At 39.0% G+C, this 23,926-nt stretch overlaps 1 protein-coding gene across 2 annotated transcripts in view; it reads left to right on the top strand.

Annotated features, from left to right (window-relative positions):
* Positions 1-303: 303 nt before the first annotated feature.
* SENP6 (SUMO specific peptidase 6) overlaps positions 304-23,926 on the top strand; it is a 71,491-nt gene continuing 47,868 nt past the window's right edge. For both annotated transcript variants that reach the window (XM_027713593.2, XM_027713592.2), the window contains exons 1-2: positions 304-464; positions 18,017-18,110. In XM_027713593.2, coding sequence (XP_027569394.1) covers positions 416-464; positions 18,017-18,110 — 143 coding nt within the window. In that variant the 5' untranslated portion in view covers positions 304-415. The remainder of the gene's footprint in view (positions 465-18,016; positions 18,111-23,926) is intronic.

Raw genomic sequence — 23,926 nt, 5'->3', positions numbered from 1 at the left:
GTCCGGGCAGGGAAGTGCCGTTCATGGAAGAGAGGGGCGGCAGCGCTGCGCGCACCGTCCCCTCGTCCTCCCCGCGTTCTCGGAGGCGCCTGCGGCGGAGTCCCGGCCAGGCCCATCGGCCCCGCCGGGCGCCATCGGCAGCCGCTCTGCCGGGCCCGGCTGGAGCCGCTCGGGGGGTGCCGGCGGCGGGCGTTGAGGGAGGAGCGGGCGCGCTACCGCCGCCGCCGCTTCCTCCTGCGCGGGGGCCGGAAGGCAGCGCGGCCCGGGGAGCGGGAGAGGGCCGGGCCTCGGCGGCACTGCCGCCGCTGCGGGTCAGCCAGCCTTCCGCAGTGGGGGCGGGCAGGCCGGGGGAAGGGCCGGGCCCCGCCGCTGCGCTGGGCGATGGAGTGAGGGAGCGCGGCGCGGCAGCGGGAAGATGGCCGGTGGCGGCGGCGGCGGCTGCAGAGACAGCTCCTTTCTGGAAGGTGCGTGCAGGGCTGTGACGGGGGGAATGTGGCCCGCGGGCTGCGCTTCCCTTCTGGCGACCAGTAAAGGGGCACGGCACAGACTGGGGAATGGGGGAGGCGGGCGTGTGTGTGTATACGGAGGGGGGTAATGAGTCCCCTCTGGGGGCGACGACAATGAGAGGTGGCTTCGTGGTGGGGGAAGGGTGGGTGCCGTGGTTAGGTCTGGTGTAAAGAGACCTGCTTTTGAGGGAGGGCTTAGTGAGGGCGATTTGGTTCTTCTCTTTTTTTTCTTTCTTTCTTTCTTTCTTTTACTGTGCCGAGGCGTCGGGAGTGCGGCGTGTCTTCCCTTTGTAGGGGCAGCGCCGAGAGCAGCCCGGGCTCGGTGCAGCGGGAGGACTCAGCCGTGGCTCGGGGGGTGCCGGGCAGGGTTAGCGTTGGGCGAGGAGGGGAGGCCGGGGCTGCATTTCCCTGATTCCACTCCGCTTCCAGGCCCCGGCCTAGCCCGCACTCTTTCGCCTCACCATAAAATGAGTATTTCTGAAAGGCTTCTTTAAAGGTTTGGGACTGAGGTTACATTTTTGATACGAAGGTGATGATGAACCTTATTATCTGCATTTGAAAGGAACCTTTAGCGTTTGTAAAGCGCTAATTTTTTTTCTGTTATACGAATAAAATTATTGATGTTATTGTGGATTGTTATTGCTATTTTGAGGATTTTTTGATTATTGTATAGCTTTTAATTATAATGCAAAAAAAAGTCTCTTGAAATTCGAATATTTTTAGCTGTTGAGCTTTTACAGTTTCACTGATACATCCAAAAATCCGCTGTTGTAGTCTTGCAAAATTGCTATAATCACATCTCCTGATGGCATAGGTCAATAGTCTGCTAAATTCTGCCAAATTACCATGATGATAACAAAGAAAAATATATGTAAAAGAAATTAACTACTCGTAAGCAGAGTTTTTCAAGTAGAGGGATAAGTTTAGCATTGGAGATTTTGCAATACCTGTATTACACAGAACATACCTCTTGCAGGTTTTCTCTTGCTGCAGGATCTTGGGTTTTGGTTTTTTATTACATGTTCTAGAATAGACGTACTGTGTGAACAAAATACTGCTTGTTGTTTTAAATAATTAATCTGAAGTTCTGATGTTCAGAAACTCTTTCTGGTTAATAACAGCTGTCATATTCCGTCCCTTATACCTTTAAAGGGTTTGGTGGTGAAATGCAGTCACTCAGTTATGTTTCCGGAACTCTGCACAGAATATAGTGAGGTTTGTGCAGGCAGCTGAAAGTGTCAAGGTGATGATTAGTCATTGTCTAATGCACCTTGGCCACCTGTCCAGCCAGCAAGTACTCAAGAAAAGATAGGTTTCATACGCAACTCCCACACTTTTTTTGCTTATGAGTTCTCTTTCCAACAGCAGGACTAACTGGATAGCATCCCCATTTGAAGCTTCAGTGTTCCATGATGGGTAAACTGAGTTAATCAACTGGTTTTGTGTTTCCCCATTATTTGGGGGCACGTTCATTTTGATGTGTTCATTTCAGGACTGATGATGTGATAGAAACCCTAAGAGTATGCAAGTGTGCACCCATGTGTGAAGAAAATCTAATATGGATGGTGGTGATAGAAAATTTCTGAGAGTAGTCCAAGTCCAAATGGGATGATTAATACTGGAGCAGATCTAGTAAGAGCTGTTAAAGTTTGTAGTGATTTGAAGCAAAGGGAAAAGAAGGCTTTCAGATGTTATTTGAGAGGTACTTATTAGGGGTGTTCACTTTATAGAAAAAAGTAAAGGCATAGAGCATCTATAAATAGATATATATCTCTAGCTATACACACACACACACACACACACACATATGAGTTTTTTGGCAATATGCAATCTTGAAATGTACGCCAGCATATTGGATCAACCTAATGATGTTAGAATCATCGTTATCCAAAAGCTAGACAAGCATGAGAGTGCCAGACTTGTGGAACAGGTATAATGGGGACAAAAACGGGGATAAAAGTGTATAGAGTTGGAAATACAGCAGCTTTTATTTCAAGATGATGATTAATACATGAGCTTAGAGTTGTATCTGTAACTAGTCTGAGTATGGTATACTTCATGGACTCTCTTGAAGTCTGTGTAAGCAACAACCAAAAAGTATTTACTTGATGTTTTTGGAAGTGTTTTCTTAAAGGCTGGCAAAGAGGAGGAGGAAGACATCTTTGTCCATCCCTGCCTTAAGTGTGTAAAACAGATGGAGAATAGGCCAAATGGATGTTAGATCTGTCACCAGTTGAACTCAGTCTGATGAAAACTGTTGTGGTTAAATATGTACCTTTATATGTGTGTGTGTGTATACGTACATGTACATAGACATTTCTAGTGCTGTCATGCTTATGTTGACTACCAGTCAGGCCAAACGTACATTTAAATTAAATAAATTGCTTTCCAGTATGATAGTTGTTCAGAATTTTGATTTTGATTCCCCATGTCCAGTAAGATACTACTTTTCACTCATTTAGTATAACAGATGTTACTGTGAAGAAATATGTCAATCAGTCTACTGTAAAAGTGCTTCCTTTAATATTTTTATTGTTTTATTCTCCAGTGAAAACAAAGTGTTCTTTCTGGAAGGTTGTTCCTTGAATGATTTATCTGTTGCCTTTCTGGTAATGCTGTTCTGAGCACAGTGATTCATACTAGTACATGTTTTTTGTCCAGTTCTGCATATCTAATGTGTCATTATTTTTTCTGCTGTACTGTATAGACTGTTTAGCAGAAATGTGAAAAAGACCCCAGGACTATAATATTGGACTCTTTATAAAGCTGCATTTGTTATTCTGGAGCACTGCTAATAGTTGATACATATCGCATATACATTGATATACAGGACATGCATGATTACTCTTCTTGAAGTGTCTGGACTGTTAGAATTTATACGTGTGGAAAGTACCTTATTTTTGTTATTTAATGTAGTTCGCAAGTGGAATTAGTGAGACTGCACTGAATTTACTTTTCTGCAATAATGTTTCAAAGTTATAAGCCAAATATGCAGAAATTTACACTAACAAAATAGTCCTGTTAAATGGGAATTCTTTCCTGATGTGGAGGAATACAAGTTTAGACGTTCGATGTTTCCATCTGCAGCAATTTCTGTGGTTTTTAATTGATAATCACACCTAAAATATAGAGCATGATAGGCAAATCCACTTGGATTTAGAGGAGGCATGTTAAGCATGAGGAAAGGGAGAGTACTGTTGATCGTTACTCCTGCAGAAAAATTATGGGAACACTTGTTTTCTGCCTCTTTCACTATTACTGACTTGCAAGGAAATTGTAATTTCGCTTCTGCAGCATGAAATTTAAAGTTTCTCTATGCCATAGGTAACAGATAAACTTCAAAGTATTTTCCAAAAGAAAGGAGAAATACGTTATTTGTTCCTGATTTCTTATTTCAGTGTTCTGGTGGTTACAGTAGTGACACCAAGAACCAGTATTGAATTTGCTTTCGGGGATCTCCTTTCTAAGGAATGTTGCCAGTCTCTACCTTCAGAGCTACTGAGAGATTTCAGCAATACCGTGACAGGAATTTCCTCAATTTTCATTCCATTTTTTTGGCTACAGGTTTCCTAATAACAATAGAGAAAACTATGCAGACTACCCAATAGCAGCAGCAGTATAAACTTCACAGTTGTCTGCCAGAGGACTCCAGAGGATTGCTTTGTTCTTCTTTCAGCTCACACGTAAAGAATTGTTTTCCCCAAAGCAAGGGTTGTAGACTGGTGTATTTTCTTAGAGGTGGCTGAGATTCTGGAATGGTACAGAAGCACACTGCATTTGTGTATTAGTGTAGAGCCATAGAATTGCCATTTGAAGTGGTGGTCAGCCTTTCCTCTCCTTTTTTTTTTTCTGTTTTTAATCATATTGAAAAATCTCTGGCTGGAGCAATACAAATTAGGAGGGTAGAGTGGAGTTTATATTCAGGTAGAACACTGAAATTTTTTATCTGCCACAACTCTTTATTTTTTTCTTAACAGTGCAATTTAATTATTAATTGTAATTATCTTTGAAGTAGTCTCTGGTGCTTTATGATCTAGTGGAGATAACAATGAGCATGAAAATGAGGGAAAGAGATGTTTTGGGTGTCATTGACCTTCTTCTCTGTATCTAAATTCTTGCTTTATCCTGTTGAATATTCTCTGGTTTGCATCGATCCCATCCAGACATGTTCTGTTCCTTTTTTCTATTTTTCTTAAGAGTAATCTTCTATCTAAAAGTGGTAAATTTGTGATTCTTCCATGACTTGTTTATGTCTCCCAGTCCTCTGATCCATTCAGAATTTCGTTGCAGCACTGCACATGTGTCTTCTTAGACCTAAAGACTATTCAGCTGTCCTTTCCAGTGGTTTTAAGAATAAGGACCCTTCTTATTGAGTTCAGTAACAGGTTATTTTCTATGAATGAAACCCACTTGTTGAGAACTATTTCTCAGAAAAGTTAAATTGAAAATATCTTCTTACTGTTTGTATTTTTTATATATTCTGGACAAACTTGGGTGATAGGTGGTATAAATATTAAGAAAGACAGGGTGCTTCTTAAAGCATGTAGAAAGATACTAAAAAGACAATTTATCAGTTACTGCTCTATAACATACATTGTAATATGCTTAGCAATGCATTCTAAAGTAATAGTCTGTGCTCCAATCCTCTTCCACATCATCACCTTCTTAATTTTGAGACATAGGATTCTAGGAGTCCAGGCTTGTCCTCGGCTTTTTGGAGTGGAAAGCATCCAAAGTGCAGTTTTCAAGTTTTCATTAGGAGGCATTTATTATTTGGTAGTTTTTCATAAGTAACTTCTGCTGTAATAATTTTTCACAAAGTGGGACACAGAAACTTCAGGTATAAGAGTAACTGTCTTGTTCGGGATGCCTCATCCATTATTTTCTGGCACTTTGATTTGGTAGTAAAGCACTACTCTTTCCTCAGAAAAAGTACAGATTTTATACTGGTTTTTAGTGGCAAAAGAAGAAATTAAATGAGAATGTTTCTAGAAGAGATCCTTTTACTTTTCTTTATGTAAGTATAACTAAAAAACTGATAGTAATAGCATAAGTAGTAACATTAATATAGGGTTTGATAGCAAACATAAACCAGCAGCTTGCAAATGTGATGCTTGCTAGATACTTTTATGATGAGCCTATTTAGATATTTTAGTGTTTTGCTTCTTGTTTTATGTACCAGAAAAAAGCAAAATGGATTATTTATTTTGATGGTTTCAACAGTAACTTTGGCTGTTGTAGTGTTGTTTTTGGAAGACTCTGCATGAATTTTGGTGCAGCATCAAACTTCATCGCTTCTATAGAGTTTTAGCTTTGTCTCTTAATTGAGATAACTGAGGAGTTTTGTGTTCTAACAGGTCCTATAATGTGAGACTAATCACTAAACTTGTCACTTTTAAATACTGATTTATAAGAATATGGGATTTTTTGGAGTCACGTCTCGTAATTTTGCCTCCTCCCTTCCCACTGATAGGATCACCTGGTTCCGATCCCCCTGCCATAGGCAGAGACACTTTCCACTACACCAGGCTGCTCAAAGCCCCATCCATCCTGGCTTTAAACACTTTCAGGGTTGGGGCATCCACAGCCTCCCTGGGCAACCTGTTCAGTGTCTTACCACTGTCATAGTAAAAAATCTGGTCCCTGGCTAGTGCTTTGTTACGAGTAACAAATACAGTAGTGTAACATTTATTTTCCTAGAACTTAAACCCTTTTGTTTACAGAGGAGTAAAGGACTCAGAGGTAAATAGCTAGAAATTTCATGAAACTTGGCAGCTTCCATGAAACAGAAGTCAAAATTAGTGCCCCTGAATAGAAGGTTCCAGTGTTGCCTCAGCAAGGTTCAGTTTGCTGCTAACCGGTGGTGGTACCATACACTGGCTGGGCGGTCAGGGGTCAGGGCAGCTGGAGCGCTCAGGAATCAGGGCATTGTATGCCTTTATCTGTGTGTGATGCAGAGAAAGGAGTGGAAGAGTGTGCAGGATAGCTTAAGATATCTGCAGGAGACTGAGAAAACATGATAAATAAAAGTGGAGCTGTTGTGGTGAGGGAGACTGTTGACATATCAGGAACAAATTCTGTTTTTTTGGGGGAAAAAGAGCAAATGTAATTGTTCTTCTTACGTGGTTGTTCTAAAAGGTGCTTGCATTGAGAGTGAGGGGAGCACACTGAGAAATTTTTTTTTCTTTTGGCATGTTTTAGCACCTATTTGTTTCCAATTTGGAGGATTTTTTTAAGGTAGAGGCATTCCTATATAGGTTAAAATCTGTTTTATACTCTGTACTTGCTTACTTACTTAAAATGAAGAAAATTAAAGCATTAGTAAAAATATTACTATTCTTATTCACTTAGTAGAATTAAATCTGTTGGCAGTTTATCTTACACATTTAATTTTTAAACAGCATGTGTTCTTAGCTTCTTCTTACTGTATTCTGCAGCCTAGTATGCCTAATATTTTCAGGTGAAGCTGACCTTAAGCTGTGATGAAGTAAAAATTGGTGTCTTCTTCTGGCCAAGTTATTTGCTTATGAATGTCAGTTCCACAGTGGGTGCAGCTCCATTTCGGAAGCAGAGCTGCCTGTGCTCTTCCCCACCCTTGAGACTTACCACTTGATTGCCAAAGAAATTGAACTTGCTGTGTACTGTCTTGCCAGACTGGCACTTTGCCAAACCTTTGTTGAATTTTCTCACTGAAGGGTAAACCGTAGAGACAGGACAATGCCTTGGACTGGGAGAGCATACAGACTCTGTGAGAAGAGTAGGACGTTCCCCCTTTCATCTCTGCCTGGTGATCTGTTGAGTCTGGTGAAGGTGTGATACATAACTTATACAAAAAATATCTATTCCAAAGTTTAACAGCAGCTTTATTCTGTTCAGGGAAGTGCAATTATTTTAAATAACAGGTTAACTTCTGTGAAGAACAAGTTTATGGTGAAGGCTGGAGACTGGAGGGAATAAATTACCCGACTGTGGTTATTCTTCTCAGGTTGGTCAACAGGTGTTTAAAATGTATTTGTTAACGGACAAGTGCTGTGAGGGTTGCATGAGTCAAGGAAACATTTCTGAATGTGTCCCTAGAATTTCTATAAAAGAATAATTTTGAGGTGAAAGACTTTTCGATATCTTTCTTTGAATCTTGAGTGATTATAAATAAAGAAAAGTGATGATTCAGAAACTGTGTGAAGCTTTCCTGGGTTTTTGTTTGTTTGTTTTGAAACCATATAAGCTGGAGCTGGAGCAAAATCTCTCTGTGTTTTTGTTTGTGAGATTTTGGTTGGTTGGTTGTTTTTATTGTAAGACTTGCCACAACAATGTTTTAGGAATGATAAATACTAATAATATTCTGCTGGTGTGGTAAAACATAATACTATAATACATGATTAATCATATGTAATCTTAGAAATTTATGTCTGTAAGAAACAGCTGCAAAATATTTGTTATTTTCATGAGCATGTTTTTATCCAGTGCCATACAATTGTTTCATTTGTACTAAAATTCATTCTACTGATGTATTTTTATTAATGTCTTAGGATATAATGTTGTATTTGTTTGGCATGTCCAATTTTTATGGCTCATTTAGCAAAATATGAATATCCTGCTGATGACAGAATTTAATACGCCAGTCTAACAGAAAGATTGTTCAAGAGCCCATTAGATGAGAATTTGAACTATGCAGTAGATGTTAAGTTTCATATTTACAATTGCCTTTGTAATTTCTGAGGCTCACTTCCTCCAGAAACATTTACTAGAGTCCATTGTAACTTTGTTTCTACCAAGGCTTACTGCTTAAGAAAGAATTTAAGAATCCTTTACAATTGGGGCTAAACTTTTAAAAGTGAACTTCAGCACTGCTCTGGTCCACGTTATTATGATTGCATATAGCTGGCACAGTGGGGCAGTAAACCTTTAATTGAGATTTAATAGTTCTGCTGTAAGGCAAGGATGTTGTACCTGAATCTTTACCTGCTTTACCTGATGAATACCACAAAAAATTATCTGTCATTGATAAAGAGGTTGTCATCTAGCAAAGACTGTTAGAAAAGTCTCTGCTCATTAGGTGGAAGAAAGACTGTGCCCTGACATAGAAAGAACCGATAGATCAAGGTAAGCAGGTGCTTCATGTTTGGATGGAAGTGGCTGAAACTTATTTCTGGTTGCAGGATCATCTCTTAAGAAGGTGGATGTTTTGCTTCAGCTGTGTTTTGAGTGCTATTTCTTGAAAAGTGGTTTTATAACTAGGTACAATTAGCAGGCTGGCATCTATTATTTATTAAAAATTAGTTGATTCATAGCACTTCTTCATCTTCACTGCTTTTACAAGGAATTACTGAGAAAATGTTGGTTTTTCAAGGGATGTTAAAGTTATTTTTTAGCTTTTTAAAAAATATAGGCTGCTTAGTGAATTTTAGCATACTGTGGCTTAGTTAGCAGTTGTCACTGTTCCTTAAACTCATTATTAGTTTTGGAGAAGTTTGGTACTTCCATCAGAAAGATTTCAGTGCTTTTGGTGCAGTACTGGAGTTGCATTACATACATCATGCTTCACTGCGTAATGTAATGATCTCTAATTGCAAAGGAAGTGGAAATGTATAGTGTATGGTGCGAGCAGGAGACTCTTGCCTATATTTGTGTTGCATTTCACTGGTTTATTTGCTTTTTTTTTAACAGACGTAATGTACTTGATTTTTAACTGTAGGTGAATTTGCAGGGTGACTTTCTAGCTCTTAGCAGGCCCCGTGTGTGGGACCATGCTGTATGGCTGTGCAAGGAATTGTGCCAGGGATTTAGGACACACTCAGGCCTACTGCTGTGTGCTGCTCAGAGTTACGGTGCTGCTGCCCCTCCCAGAGACAGTGTGCTCGCAGCTGTGCTTGAGTCAACAGTGGCACTCCGACTGCTTCATGGCTAGTTGGCTGAAAACTAATCCTCGAGGTGGGGGGGAAGTGTTGGTGGATCTAGTCCGGTACTCTTCAGCTGTATCAGAGATCCAGTTCAGCTGACTGCTCTCTCATATAAGTGAAAGCTTTTCAGTGTCATAAGAATAGGAAGAAACCCTGGGTATTCAGCCTTTACAGAAAGGCAAATGCAAATTTTTTTCTAACTACTTAGAGTTTAACTAACTCTTTCATCGTCCATTCCCTACTCAATTTTTTCTGAAATGTGCCTTTTTCATGTGACCACATTTTTGAGTTTTCTTTTAATTAAAGTTGCTGAGAGTTTTCTTTATGTATGCTTTTTTTGCTGTCCATTTCATGTGATTTTTGAACAATTGATAACATCAAAGAGGTGTCTTGCTTTTTTCAGCTCTAATTACATTTTAAAGTTACTTGTTTTGGAGGAAACACTTCTCATGGAAGTGTTCAAGGCCAGCCTGAATGGAGCTCTGAGCAACCTGGTCTTGTGGAAGGTGTCCCTGCCCATGGCAGCAGGGTTGGAACAAGATGATCTTTGAGGTCCCTTCCAACACAAACCATTCCTGCATTTGCATGTTAAGTTCTTGTAGAGATCATAGAACCCTTGTGGATTTTAATTTCTGTATGTTTTTATACAGGGGATAATATCTATCTGACATAATCTTTGAAAGTTTACAGGATAAATCCAGAAGTGCTAAATAGTACAAATTCTTGATATTTTTTCCTAATTCCTTTTGGTATGTAGATACATGCTTTATTTCAACCTGATGTTCCAATTATTGCAGCAAATGTGACACTTTTCAAAGTGTCAGTTGCCTAATTTCAAGATAGTTAGGCTGGGTTATTAATCTTGTTCTGTATGTAACTGCCTTTTAGCACTTTTTAAAAATGGATTGCTGTTTGTTTAGTGCTGCTGTATTCTTGGTTGCACAAGCTTAGGTTTTATATGAAGATGGATCCCATGGTGCATAACGGAATGTGCAAATCAGATGCATAATATACTGTAAGGTTTCCTGCTGTGTTTTGCTTATCTTCTAAAACTCTTCCAGTATTCAGAATTTGAGATCATATGTGATTAACATCACATACTGATTTGCCACAGAGATTGTGTTCTGGAATTCTTGTTCAAGTGTCATCTTCCTTGAAATGGCTTGTTAGCTTTATATACTTTTTCACATTTTGTGAGTAAATTGACAGTTCGGAAATTGTTGCTAGCCTATACTAACCTTTTATCCTTTAATTGTATCTATAAAATAGGAAGATGCTGCTCTTATACTTACCTTTCCTACAAAAACAATGAAACTTCGTTCTTCCTTTCTGAATTTTAGTATATCTCCAGTCTAGCAATAGTGATCTTATGTAAATAAAGAATTATTTATATTCATAATAATATGAATAGAGATGAAAAAAATTACTTTGTTTGTTTCTTTTTTCCCCCATTTATTGGGTGAACCTGCTTTTGATGTTATTTGAATTATTTTACTTGTATAGAAAGTTTGAGTGGGTGTCAGACTTACTCAGAGAGGGAAAAGAAGAAGAGTGACCAAGCTGCTTCATTTTGGATGTGTTTGTAATGGTGGTGCAGTTGCCTTAGGTGATACTTTGTACGTATGAACAGTCACTGATTTTATTTGCCGGCTGATGGGAATCACGTGGATTGGAACATCGTGTCCAAACCAAGCCCAGTTAGAGCAGGTTGCCTAGGGATTTGTCCAGTCTCCATTGCTTCCCAGGTGAACCTGGTCCACTCTTTGAGCACCCACGTGGTAAATCTAGTTCACCAGATCATCCTTGTTGCCCATCTTGAAGGGCAAGTGATGTTTTTCCAGTCTTTGGGAACCTCTCTGGTGCCATGACCTTTTAAAGATAATGTAGAGGGTCCTAACAGTAACACTGGCAAGCTCCCTCAGCATCATCAGATATATTCTGTCTGATCCTGTAGACTTTTACATGTACAACTGGCTTAAGTGGTCCTTAATCATACCTTCCTCGACAATGGGTGATGTTGCATTCTCACAGATTCTGCTGGTAGAGTTGGGGAATTGTGAGGTCAGAAGGACTTAGCAGTGAAATCTGAGGTGACGGAAGAAAGAAAAGGATCAAGTTCTTCAGGTTTTTTTCATGTCCTTTGTCACTAGATTCCTGTCTCCTCGAGAAGAAAGTGTCCCCATTCTCTGAAGCGTTCCTTTTGCTGCTGGTTTAAGTAAAGAAGACCTCTTGAAGTACTTCTGTATTGTTTTCTGATGCTGTCATAAGGGCAGCATCCTTGGGTGGTACCTGTATATCTCTGCTGGGATAATCAGTACGAAAGGTCAAGAAATGCTAATCCATCATGTAGTTATCATCACTACCTTACCAGAAAAACTTTGAAAGGCATCACAAAAAAACATGTTTAACATGTAGTTCTATCCTTTTATCCTCCTCTGTTACTCCTTGTTAATACTTTAAAACTGTTAAACGCAGTTCGGCAAGTGATCAAACTAACACGGTTCTGTGTTCTTCAATCCTGTCATTCAGTATGATATTCTGCACTGTAAGCAGCCCAGTGTGCCATGTCCTGAAAAAAACCCCATTTATCAGAATATGCAAATGATTTCCATCTTTTAAGTACAGGTCTTTCATAAATGCTTTTGCTTTGTGAACTTTTTGTCCAGGAGTGGATGCTCTGTATTTATCATTGGTTTTCTCTTGACATCACATTCTTAAAAGGGTGTGGGGGTTTTTGTTTGCCATGTGAGAAATTAAATTCCTTCATGTGCGAAAGACTGTCCATACTTAGTATCCATTACACTGGTATCACAGAACTTTACTACTAAACTCTCTGCTTCATGTAATATTTCACTTGCTATGAGGTTATGATTACTGCCTGTTATTGGAGGTGCTTTTGACATGTTTTGCCTCTGCAGTTAATTTAGGAAGCAGAAAGTTAAAGCATCTTTTAAGCACTAGGTCTCTAAATCTGTACCTGTAAATCTAGATTAGGCTAGATTTTCCATGCAAATTTCTTTGTATTACAAATTTCTTAGTACTTCAAACAATCCCATTTCTGGATGGATCTTATCTCTGCTGTGCTGTCACAGCTATGCTGTGCTAGTGTGGTTGAACAGAGGAGGGAACTGATATGGTTGAAAAAAACTTTTCCTTTCCTCTGCTGCTGAAGGGGTTTTTGCCTGAATTAGTTTCCTTCACCAGATTTGCTGTCAGTGCTCGCATATCGCAGGGTGCAGGATAGGAGCAAGAAGCCCCAGCTCTTAGGAAGTGAGAGGGATGTGTAAAACTGTTCATGTAGTGCTGCTTCAGAATGTGAAAATGCAACCTCACTGCGGTTACAGAGTTGATGTACTAGAGTTGATGGTATCAAAACTGAAAGATAAAAAGCTATTTTGCATAGAAGCCTGTCTGGAAGAATAATGAAGCAATGGGGAAAGTAAACCAAAAATATTTCTGTGTCAGGCTTTTATGAGTGCTTCTATCCTCTTAACAATGTATCTGATGACTCTAAATGAGCCACAGATTAGAAAGCTTAGAAGCATTCTTTTTAATTTACTTAAATATGAGTCGGGATGAAGGCAACATTTAAATTAATTTACATTTTCTGTGTGAACACTGCAGTATCTGATAAGTTGGTTGCAGTTGTGATGGTCTAACCATTTGTAAGATGAGGCTTGTATTATTTCTTTACCAGTGTAAGTGGGGGAAAAGAACGTAAACTGCAGATCTTCCTGGAAAAGCACCTGGGTCCTGAATTAAACCTTTGTTTGAGTTAGGTTTCATGTTCAGGATGGTTCTTGGACATGCAGAAATAGATGAGATCTCAGCAGATGAAAGACTTATAAAAGCTATTGTGTGTAATAGAAACCTTAAAGTCTCTACTGTTATCTTCTGGGAGTGGTAAGGAGTAATTCTGGCAATCCAGTGATACATACGGAAAAGTAATTTTACTAGAAAAATTGGTCTTTGTGTGGATAGTAAATGCATCTGACTTTGGTGAGTTGACTTTACAGAATCATAGAATGGTTTGGGTTGAAAGAGACCTTAAAGGTCATCTAATTGCAATCCCCCTGCCATGGACAGGGATGCCATTCACTAGATCAAGTTGATCAGGACTCCATCCAGCCTGACCTTGAACACTTCCAGAAATGGAGCATCCAGAACTTCTCTGGGCAACCTGTTGTAACTGATGTAACTAATGTAACTGATAACAGGTGTTCAAAAAAGCAGTGACCTATGTCAGCTACACCTGTGTAAGTTGTCTATTTAAATTACAGTTAGTTTCTTGGGCTTGGAATTGCTATCTCCCTTGATGTAACTGCACCAAAGGGAGCTTGTGGGGGAGGAAAAATTATAGTGAAATCTGCTCCAGCATGCTGCCTTTCTTGGGCAGAGGTACTGCAGTTGGCTTCTGTTGGCCTTAGGGTCAGCTCTGCTGTTCTGAATGTTTTCAGCTTCTGGGTGTTATAGTCCGGTTAGCAGCTGCAACAAGGTTATTTAAATGGATACTATGAAGACGAGATTAAGGCACTAAATGCAAATGTTAAGGTCTCAAACAGAAAATGAACTTTATTTTTATCAATAAGTAAATGGTAAAAACGAGGGAAGGAGGGAGGAGAAGGGGGAAAAATAAGGAGAGTGAAAAGCTACAAAATTAAACTACAGAAGGATTGCCACCACCAGTGAGGGAAGAAACCGGCTGCATATGACCTCAAGCAGTCAGCAGGAGGACTGTCGAACAGAGGCAGGTGGTGGGCAGGGTGGATGGGTAGGCGGGACGGCGGCAGGCAGGCGAGATGGATGAAAGCAGGCGTGGGGGTCAGCAGCCAACACTGGACCCTGAGTTGAACCCGACCAAGCTGGAGGCGAGCGGGAGAGGTGGAACGGAGGCAGGCGAGATGGAGTCAGGCGTGATGGAGCGAGGAGTGGGGCCAAGACTGGAACACTGGAACCTGGTGGACTGGATCTTGAACATGGCATGTCCTGGGCCCAAACAAAACTGAACTCTGGCTGTCTTGGATCCCCAAAACGAAAGACCCCACAGTCGACGCTCCTTGGCTGGCTTGCCTCCAGGCAGACTCCTCCACACTGCCGATGGGTTAGACCATTGGTATCTGGGCAGGCTGGCTCTGCCGAGGTGGGAAAATGTAACTTTTCTCTGATGTAAACTCTCCAGGGGGGCTGGCAGGTAGTCTAAAAATGTCCTCTCGGGACAATGAAGACAACCCTGCCAGGAGTTAAAGACAGAGTCTGCCATTTTGTTCACCAAACTGGTCAATGTGAAAACAACAAAAAAAGAGATGAAATCGTCTTTTACACTGGGTATGAAGGCATCTTGCTGATTAAAATGGGCTTGATAGTGTACATAGTGAAAATCGCAACATGGAGGTTCCAAATTTAAATCTTACTATAAAATAATCAGCAACTTAGCCTATGTAACAGGTTACTTGTTATCCCTGTTAAAAGAAAAAATAATAAATTCCTGTGTAGAATCAGATACCAAGTGACCATTCAGATAAAGTAACTCAGGTGAACACTCTGGCTAACATGATGGTATACTTCTAGACTGACATTTTTGTTAGGACCAAGAATGCTAGAGAGTGTGAAAAGTGATCCAGATCTGAGTGAGCAGAACAGAGATATTAAGACTGTTCTTGCATGGACAGCTGCATTGATCAGTAGAGGTGGACAAACTGTCCAATCCAGAAATGCTTAATTAAAAAAAAAAGACTACAGAAAACACAGAAAATATTAAGAAACTTTTTGAAAAGGAATGAAGAGATGCAACTGGAGTGTAAAATGTTTGCAGCCAGCTTGGGAGTTATTTAAAGATAGCATCTTGGAGGCTTACAGTATGCATCCTGCTTATTTAAATACATTTCAAAAGGCCCCTCAAATGTTGGCCTGGCTAAACAGCAGGGTAGAGTATAATATCTGAAGTAAAACATCATACTTCTTAAATCTGATCTTTCATCTGAATAATGAAATTAGGGAATAATAACAAAGCTGGTGGATTTAACCTATAATTACAATGAGGTGAAGAAAAATTAATTAGTAACTCCCAACAAGCATAAAAACTATTGTTAAGTATTTCTTCAAAGTCAGCAGGAAAGTTTCAGGAGTATCTGGAGGGTCAGTAGACAACCCCGTTGTGAAAGGCGGCTTAGATAAGGTCATAGCTGAAGAATGGAATCGCTCGCACTTGCTTTGACAACACTCTACAGACCTCTTCATGCCACCATCTTTCTTAGTAAGGAATGTGATAGAATATATGACTCGAAACGAAACATCAGTGGAAGAAATTACAGTACATGAAGCAAGCTGTAAATAAGGCAGCAGGATCAAATGGCATTCATCCAAGTGTTGTAAGAGGAACGGGGAAATAAAGGAGCTAATGGGTGTAGCGTGTTACTTGTGGTTAGCATCATCTTTGTGCTACAGGTAAGGAAGGTAGCAGGTGTGATATCAGCTTTTTTAAAAGGCATTGGAAGTGTTTGAGGAACTTTACATCAGTGAGCTTTGTGACCATGCAACCCAAATTCATAGAAATTATAATAAAGACCAGATTTGATTTCACTGTTATGTCTGTAAAGTCCTTTACGAAAGGCTTTGGGAGAAGCTAAGTAGTCTCTGAATAAAATGGAAAGTTTTATAAGAAAAATTTGGCAACAGATGGAAAGAGCGGGCAAAAAAGTTTCATTTTGTTAATAGAAGAAGTTGAATTGAATTACATGAGGATGTTAACATTGGGGCACAGATGTAAGGAAAATGTTATGACAGTAAGGTGGCAAAGTTTTTAGATGTTTAAACTTTACTTGGGTTAGTATAATGGCTGGCTATTTAAAGCAAATTGTAGATGCTCAGTTTTTGAGTTATGTGGGTTGAAATAATACGTGAAATTTAGTGTAGGTAAATGTCAAGTAATCTAAGTGAATGAGAAGTAGGAAAGAGGATTTTTGTAGGCAGTGATTGGCTCTGAAGTGGTTCTTAACCAATCATGAGTGAAAGATGGAATTATCCAGTACATAAAGATCAATGCAATTCTCCTTAGCAGTGAAAACAAGTCTAGGAAAGGAATAAAGAACAAAAGGGAAAGGAAATAAAAAACAACTAGGAAAGGAATAAAGAACAAAACAGAAATATCATGTTGCTTCTGTAGAAATCCATGGGATCTTGAGTTTTCCTTGTAGTGTGTGTATCCTCATCTCAAAAGGGGTACAGTAGACTAGAAGAGGTTCTGAAAGAAGCATCCGAGAGTTATTTGAAGGCATGAAACAGCTTTCATCTGAGGAAAAATTAAGCTGACTCACTTTTTCTTTTTCTGCCTGGGAAAAGGATGACCATGGAAGGACACAACAGGGATCTATGCGATCATGAGGGAATAGGGAAGGATTGCTTATTACTGTCTTCCTAAGTATATGGAGTGAAGGAGTAGAGTACTAAGTAAGAGCAAAAGGTACCAGTTTGAATCAGAACAAACTAAAGGAGATACTTAATCATATAATTAAGCGGAGGTACTCTCTGCTGCAAGATGCTGTTGATTCTTTAAAGAAGGTTTGATTAAAAAAGCAAGCAGGGAGAAGAAGAAGGTAGGAATAGCTGTTAAAAACAAAAATATGACCCATGGCTCAGGAAGCATGCAGTAGATGCAAGTAGATGGAAGAAGAGGTTGAAAATGTAATAAATATTTCTGTGGGCAGTGTTTATACTTTGCCATAGACATCTATTGTTGGTTGTGATTTTCTTATTCTTTTCTATCGAAGTTGCATTTATTAATTCTAAGTGCATTTCCAACAATGTAAAGAAAAATGTAGTAAGAAAAGACATATTTAAATTGTACCGAAATCAAAGCAGCTTCATAGTTTGTCATACAGAATTTGTGTGAGATTGCTCTTAGTTGCAGTAGTTAGGATCCAGAGGGAACAATGTCTTGCTGTAATGAGTGCTATCTCCATGCTTTGGACCATTTCACTTAAGAATACCCCATACCATTGTATTATATGAAAATCTCCATAGGAATCTGAAATTTCATGTAGTATGATTGTTTTCAGAAAGTTCAGGTTTTTACTTAGTTGATAATAACACTGAAATTCAGTTAGCATTGAATGTTAATTCAGGTCAGTGTCAGATGTTGAATTAAAAAAAAAAGTATATTATGCTGAAATGGTGCTTGGGACCATTCAGAACTGTTGCTTTTATATGGAAAAAATTAATATATATGTTTGGATATTAAACAATGAAGTAATAAATTTTAGAACCCTTTCTGTGTGTGACATATAGTTCATATCAGAGAAGCTACCCTTAAATTTATGGGTTTCAATAAAACAGTTGAAATAAGTTGAAAACAGTTGTTACACTACCTCAGGTCATAATTTTTAACAGCTTGCTAACTTAGTGCATTAATAAGACGTTGACAGATACTCGTATTTATTTAAGTAAACGAATCGCCACTGCATTGATGAACTTATTCATCAGATGATAGTTGAACATTGACATCAATAAAATAAATACTTGGGGAATATACATACATCTGGTTTACTTTTCTAGTTTGTGTTATTAATAACTCAGCTTGGAATCAAGACTTATCTTAACTTGTTCTCATTTCAGCTTTGGATAGATCACAGTCCAAGAGAGATGGAGGTTTTAAAAGTAATTGGAGCTTTGATCACGCAGAAGAAAGTGAAGGAGATGCAGAGAAAGAGTAAGGATGCTTTTATCTAGGCTATTGAAAGTATATATGTCTGTTTATAATTAAAAACTTATTTTTTGTAATTTATGCATAAGAAACAATATATATATCTTAAAATGCCAGTAATTAAGAAAAATTGTTTCAAATAAGTCTTGCCATATAGAAGTGCATTATAACGTAAATTAATTGTGAACATGGGGCTTATAACATAGGGCACAAGTGTTGCAGTTGTCTTTGGAGCTTCTGTGTAAGTCTAAGGAACACAGATAAGAAATATGTCAACACACAAAATAAGGAAATCAGTAGGTAGGGTGTGTAAGCAGTTTCAGCTTTTCCTTTAGTGATGATGTTACTCAGTACTTCACAGTTACAATTAAAGTACTTCAGTAGCTTTGTACCTCCATCAGGTTAAACTGAGCTTAAAAAGTTGTAGATTTTTTTCCCTTGTGCTTATTTCACTGAGTAAAGGCTGGTTTTGTTCCGTTATAATTTATTCCTTTACTTAGTATATTTGGATTTTGTCTAAAACTTAAATCCCATCTATGTAGTTTGAATGCATACTTCGTCCCTATGACTTCTTTTGTTACTGATATGTTTTCTCAATATTATTGTATTTATTTCCAAAATGACTAATGAATTGTTAAAAAACAAGTGTCATGCATGAAGAATGCGCATCAGATTGTTTGTTGTTCTTAGATATTTGGAGATTAGGACCAGCAAGTTTAAAAAGTATGCTTTGGTTCTCTAGTAAGAAAACACTGAATCCTGTGATTAAGTACAAAAATATTCATATATGAATTTGTATCTTGTCATATTCTGCCAAATTCTGTGTGTTGGAAGGGAGATGGTAAAGTAGACACACAACCACATAGGCTGCAGCAGCAGGCTATGTTGTAATCTTATTAAAACATTAAGAAATGTGAAGTTTTTAGTCATTAAAAAATTAGTTCAGGAATTCATTGAAGTGTGAGGTAGGCATTCAGAGCTCTTGTCAAAGAGCTGTATCAGAAGTTAAAACCATTTTTTTGAAAGGTTCACAAATTAATGGCATTTTAGTTTTATAAAATTAAACTAGCTTTTTTCCTTAGCAACTTTACATCCATTTCCAGTGCACAGTAATATGTTTTAAGTATAAGGGCAGTACATACCATACAGTTAGTGTTTGCCTTCAGAAATAAAACTAACATTTGTAAGCCTCACAGCTTTTTTTCTTCTCATAATTTACTGCTGTTTTCTGTCCATCTCCAGCTGATGTTGACTTATGAACACAGAATGAGATAGATATAGAGCAATGATGCTGAAAAAAAGAGAAAAATTATTATGGAACATATGTTTCATATAATTATATTTGATTTTAAGATTGTATGTCTGGGTGATTTTTCATTCCTTTCAAATATTCTGTACAATAAACAGTTTTCCTGTAGCCAGAATTGAATTTTTATTACCTACTTAGATCAGTAATTTGCTTTTATATCTTTGAATTATGCAGAATCTTATCTGGAAACAGAGATAAAAGAGTAGTTGAAAATTGATTTAAACTGGAGATCGTGCCTTTTTTACTTACCCATCCTCTGATACCATTTGAGGCAGCTTCTCACTCCCTCCAAACAGCTACACATTTTCAGCTGCCCACGTATTTACTTTTGGTAATACCTGGGTTTATTTGTCTTAAAGGCATAGTGGGCTATGAGCATTTTGAAATAATTTATGTATTTTACTTTTCTGATGCATTTTTATTTTATATAAGAAAACACTGACAGAAGGGAATATTTAGAAAACAAATAACAGTAAACTGTCCTTTTTTCTTCTAAATTCCCTTTAGCCTTAGAACATTTCATATAATTGTTCCAGCATAAAGCTTTGTATCCCCGCAATATTTTGAGTATATTGTGCAGTAAGTAGGTATTCTGACAATATGTCATTCTTATTTGCTATGGTGTGCTCATATTTACTACAATGTTTGAATCTTGCTGCATGTCTTTGTGGAGAGAGCTGCAAGTCTGAAGCGAGCAGCTGGATGCATCTCATGGTGGTTGTTGAGGCACTGGTATTATAGTGCCTGACCTTATCACAGCTTTTTTGCCCTCTTAATGGCAGACACACAACAAGTTTGTTTTGAACTAGCCTAAGAATAACATTCTAGCACTTAAAGGATTGGCTGTATTCTTGTATTACCCCATGAGACCTGTGCTAATGTTGTTGGTTAGTACCGGATGTCTACTTGATTATCTTTCTTCAGTGAATTGAACATAGAGTATGTGATCTCCTACCAAAGCAATTTTTAGAATAGGTAGATTTTTTTAAAAGAAGGTGTCATTTAAACCATTTAATAGTAAGGTATCAAGTAATGAACACAAAAAGACTAAATAATATTTGTACACTGAAGATTTGGAAAAATTATTGACCACTCAACACTTTGTAAGTTTAAAATGATGCTACAGTTGATATTTGGCATGGAACTAGCGTTATGGAAATTCAAAATGATAACTGAGAAGTATCTTATCCCAAAGTCAATGCCTGCAGATAATATTCAGTCCACTTGAAAGAGTAAAAGTAATATTTTTTATGTTCTAAAAGATTTGCTCTACTGAAGACAGCAATCAAGATAGTACCAAATGATGTGAGATTTTTCTTGCTTTGTACTTGGAGATCCCACAGGAGAGGAACCTTTACGTAGAACAACAGGAAAAAAGACCAATGAGTCAGTTGAACAGACTGAAACCTGTGTAATCCATCACAGAACAAATAGTGGGAATGATGCATATCTCATGTAGCAGAACACGTGGAAGGATGGCAGACTTGTGCAAACGTGGCTAAACTAATATATTAAATAAATTGATGTGTGAACTTAACATGTTACAAGATGCTTTCTAGTGTTACATATGATTGTTCTTGAAATGTCTTGAATAATTTGTAGTTACTTCCTTTTTCATATCTGGATAAATGTTTTTGAAATATACCTCAGTATGCTCCACAGTGGTTTTGTAAATGGATGGGCCCAGTTTGCTCTTGGCTGTCATACTGTTTTCTTAATAGTCTAGACTTCTGCCTTCCACTGAGATTTGTTCAAGAGCAGCCTTATCAAAAACAATGAATACAAATAAATGGTTCTGGGTTATTTGCACTGTGGTATCCTTTCTTAACTACCATTTTCTTTCAAAAGTTTTAATTTTTTTTCCCTTTTATTTTGGGTGATAAACTGCTGAATGGAAAAACAATGTAGTATTTTATTTATTTCTGTTTGGCTTTTTTCCAGTACTTTTAAAATATGAATACTTTCGCCAAAAACCTTCCCATATTTATATAGGTGTCTTATGCTTCTTTTGTGAGCTTGTTAGTAAGGTACTATAGCCTTTGAAGTGATGAAAACTTTTTGTTCAGAGGCTCAGTTCTTAATTTTTAGTAGTTTTAATTAAGGTAAAATTAACCCTTAATTATGCTTATTTTTAATGGAATGGCACTGTGAATGAGTTGAATAATACCACTACTTCTCTTGTGCCCCTGATACTGGGGCACTTTTTTAATGTGCTGCCTACCACCACATAACTTAAAATAAAGAATGTACACAGTGCACTGTGAGGGGAAGTCTGGCAACGTCCTGGTTTTATATGTAGTAGTTTTCAGAAAGAAATTCCAATTAGGTTTGAAACACAGCTGGATCGGTTGGTAGTTGATAGAAATATGCTTGCACCTTATTGGAGTGTAACTTTAATGGTCAACAGAGGTTTAAAGTAAGGCACGAACCCCACTCAGACACGAACGAGTGCCAGAGCAGAACTGAGGTTTATTCCAAAACACTTAGGTTTAAATACAGCGCTTAAATATGTTACATGATCTCCCAACCAATGACAATCAAGTATTGATTGAGCATGCGTGAGAACCCGGAAGACTACAACTCCCACGATTCCTTGTCACATTCTTCCTGCCACATTAAAGTTTGGGTGCTTGAAAGTAGTAGTGAAAACATGGTCTAGTAAACTGAGCTATCTAACTAGCTGTTGCATTTCAAACATTAAACAAATGGAAATTGATTAGACATAAGTAAACAGAAATTTTTGTTTTTCTTGTTCAGTGCCTAAATTTGAATGTGTAATTATGCATTCCCTTTTGGAAAGAACTCTATTTAGGTAAATTACTTCTAATTTTTTCCCTTGATTTTAGTAAAAACTTAACATTCATTCGTTATAAAATTTTAATGAAAGTATTGAAAAATTAGAAATTATTGTTCCAATATGAAAATAACCAGGAAATGCACAGGTTAAAAGTGACAAAATGTGGAGGCATAGTATACTCCCAGTACGACCACTGAGGTTTAATTTCAGCAGTGTTAAAAACGTTGCTGACTGGTACATGGGGATGTAGTATAGTGGGTTTTTTTCAGGGCTGTATAAATTGCATCTTTGAAGCAGGCAACTGCAAGCATGTGATACATGAGCAAATAGGCATTACTCAGTTGCTGTCTATTCTGCTCTCTGAAAAAACAGCCTTTCTGGTAGTGATGCATTGTGGTGGTTTAACACCAGCTGGGAATTAAACTCCAAATAAGCCACTCTCCTTTCCTCCTGTCCACCTCCAGTGAGAGAGGGACGAAGGCAGACTATGGGCTGAGGTAACAAACAAACAGCAGTGGAGTAAGAAACACACAGTAACAGCAACGATATTAATATCAGAAGTATACGGGAGAGAAAGTGCTTTACACACAAAAGGTATTCACCACATTGACTCGCTTCTGCATGGCCACCAAGACAAAGAAGACTTTGAACGTTCCTGCAGCTCAGCAGTGACATGGGGTTATTCCCGAGACAAAGACACTGTGGCAGGCGCTCTCCGCGGCCGACTTTCCCTGTCCTTGAGCCCAAGACAATGAAAAACAATGATGGAGAAACCCCCAAAAGCCAGATCGTCTGTGCCACCCTGACCAGCCCAGCTCAGCCGTGCTCAGCTCCTCCTGGCTCCACTCGGCTGGATGCCCACGGCACAGCTGGGCTCCTTTCAGCTGGGTTCAGGCTTGCCTCCACCACTCCGTTCCCCACGGCTGCTTCTCGCACTGGTGCCGTGGTGGGCTGTCATGGATGGGTGTTTATGGTCACAGCACCACATGGGCTCAGCTGTTTTGGCCACTTGGAGTTGCGTTCTTCCCAGGGGATAGAAGGGACGGGCAGCGGTAGGAGAGGGACAGGCAGCAGCAGGAGAGGGACAGAGTCTGCACTGCTGGGTCCCAGCAGCTTCCTTAAGGAAGAAAAGTGAACAAAATGGTGAACTGGTTTGTTTTTCCTTCCCCCCTGGAAGCCATGTCCCCCAGCGATGATGTGGGTGGTATAGAACAGCATCTTAGCCATGTCCACAGGGCTCCAAGCTCTGTCCCTTGCCAGCAAGCCTAGCGCTTGCATATACTTTGCATTCCTTGAGATCTAAAGATACTGTTTAAAATTTTCAATTCCCTGATATTTTTCTAGTCATGTTGCATCATAAGAGATACTCTTGTTCACTTTGATTTAAGCATTGTTTCAGTGTTTTGTTCATTTCCTCTGTGCTCAGCGCTGGTGAGGCCACACCTCGAGTACTGTGTCCAGTTCTGGGCCCCTCAGTTCAGGAAGGATATTGAGGTGCTGGAGCAGGTCCAGAGGAGGCTGGTGAAGGGACTCAAGCACAGGTCCTATGAGGAGAGGCTGAGGGAGCTGGGGCTGTTCAGCCTGGAGAAGAGGAGGCTCAGGGGAGACCTCATCACTCTCTACAACTCCCTGAAAGGAGGCTGTAGCCAGGTGGGGGTTGGTCTCTTTTCCCAGGCAACTATCAGCAAGACAAGAGGGCATGGTCTCAGGTTGTAC

Source organism: Pipra filicauda, unplaced genomic scaffold, assembly GCF_003945595.2.
Source record: "Pipra filicauda isolate LSUMZ 115617 unplaced genomic scaffold, ASM394559v2 scaffold157_size4220110_pilon, whole genome shotgun sequence".
In the NCBI taxonomy this organism is placed as follows: domain Eukaryota; kingdom Metazoa; phylum Chordata; class Aves; order Passeriformes; family Pipridae; genus Pipra; species Pipra filicauda.
Note: the sequence above shows the minus strand (reverse complement) of the source record. Positions and strands in the feature narration are given on the sequence as shown.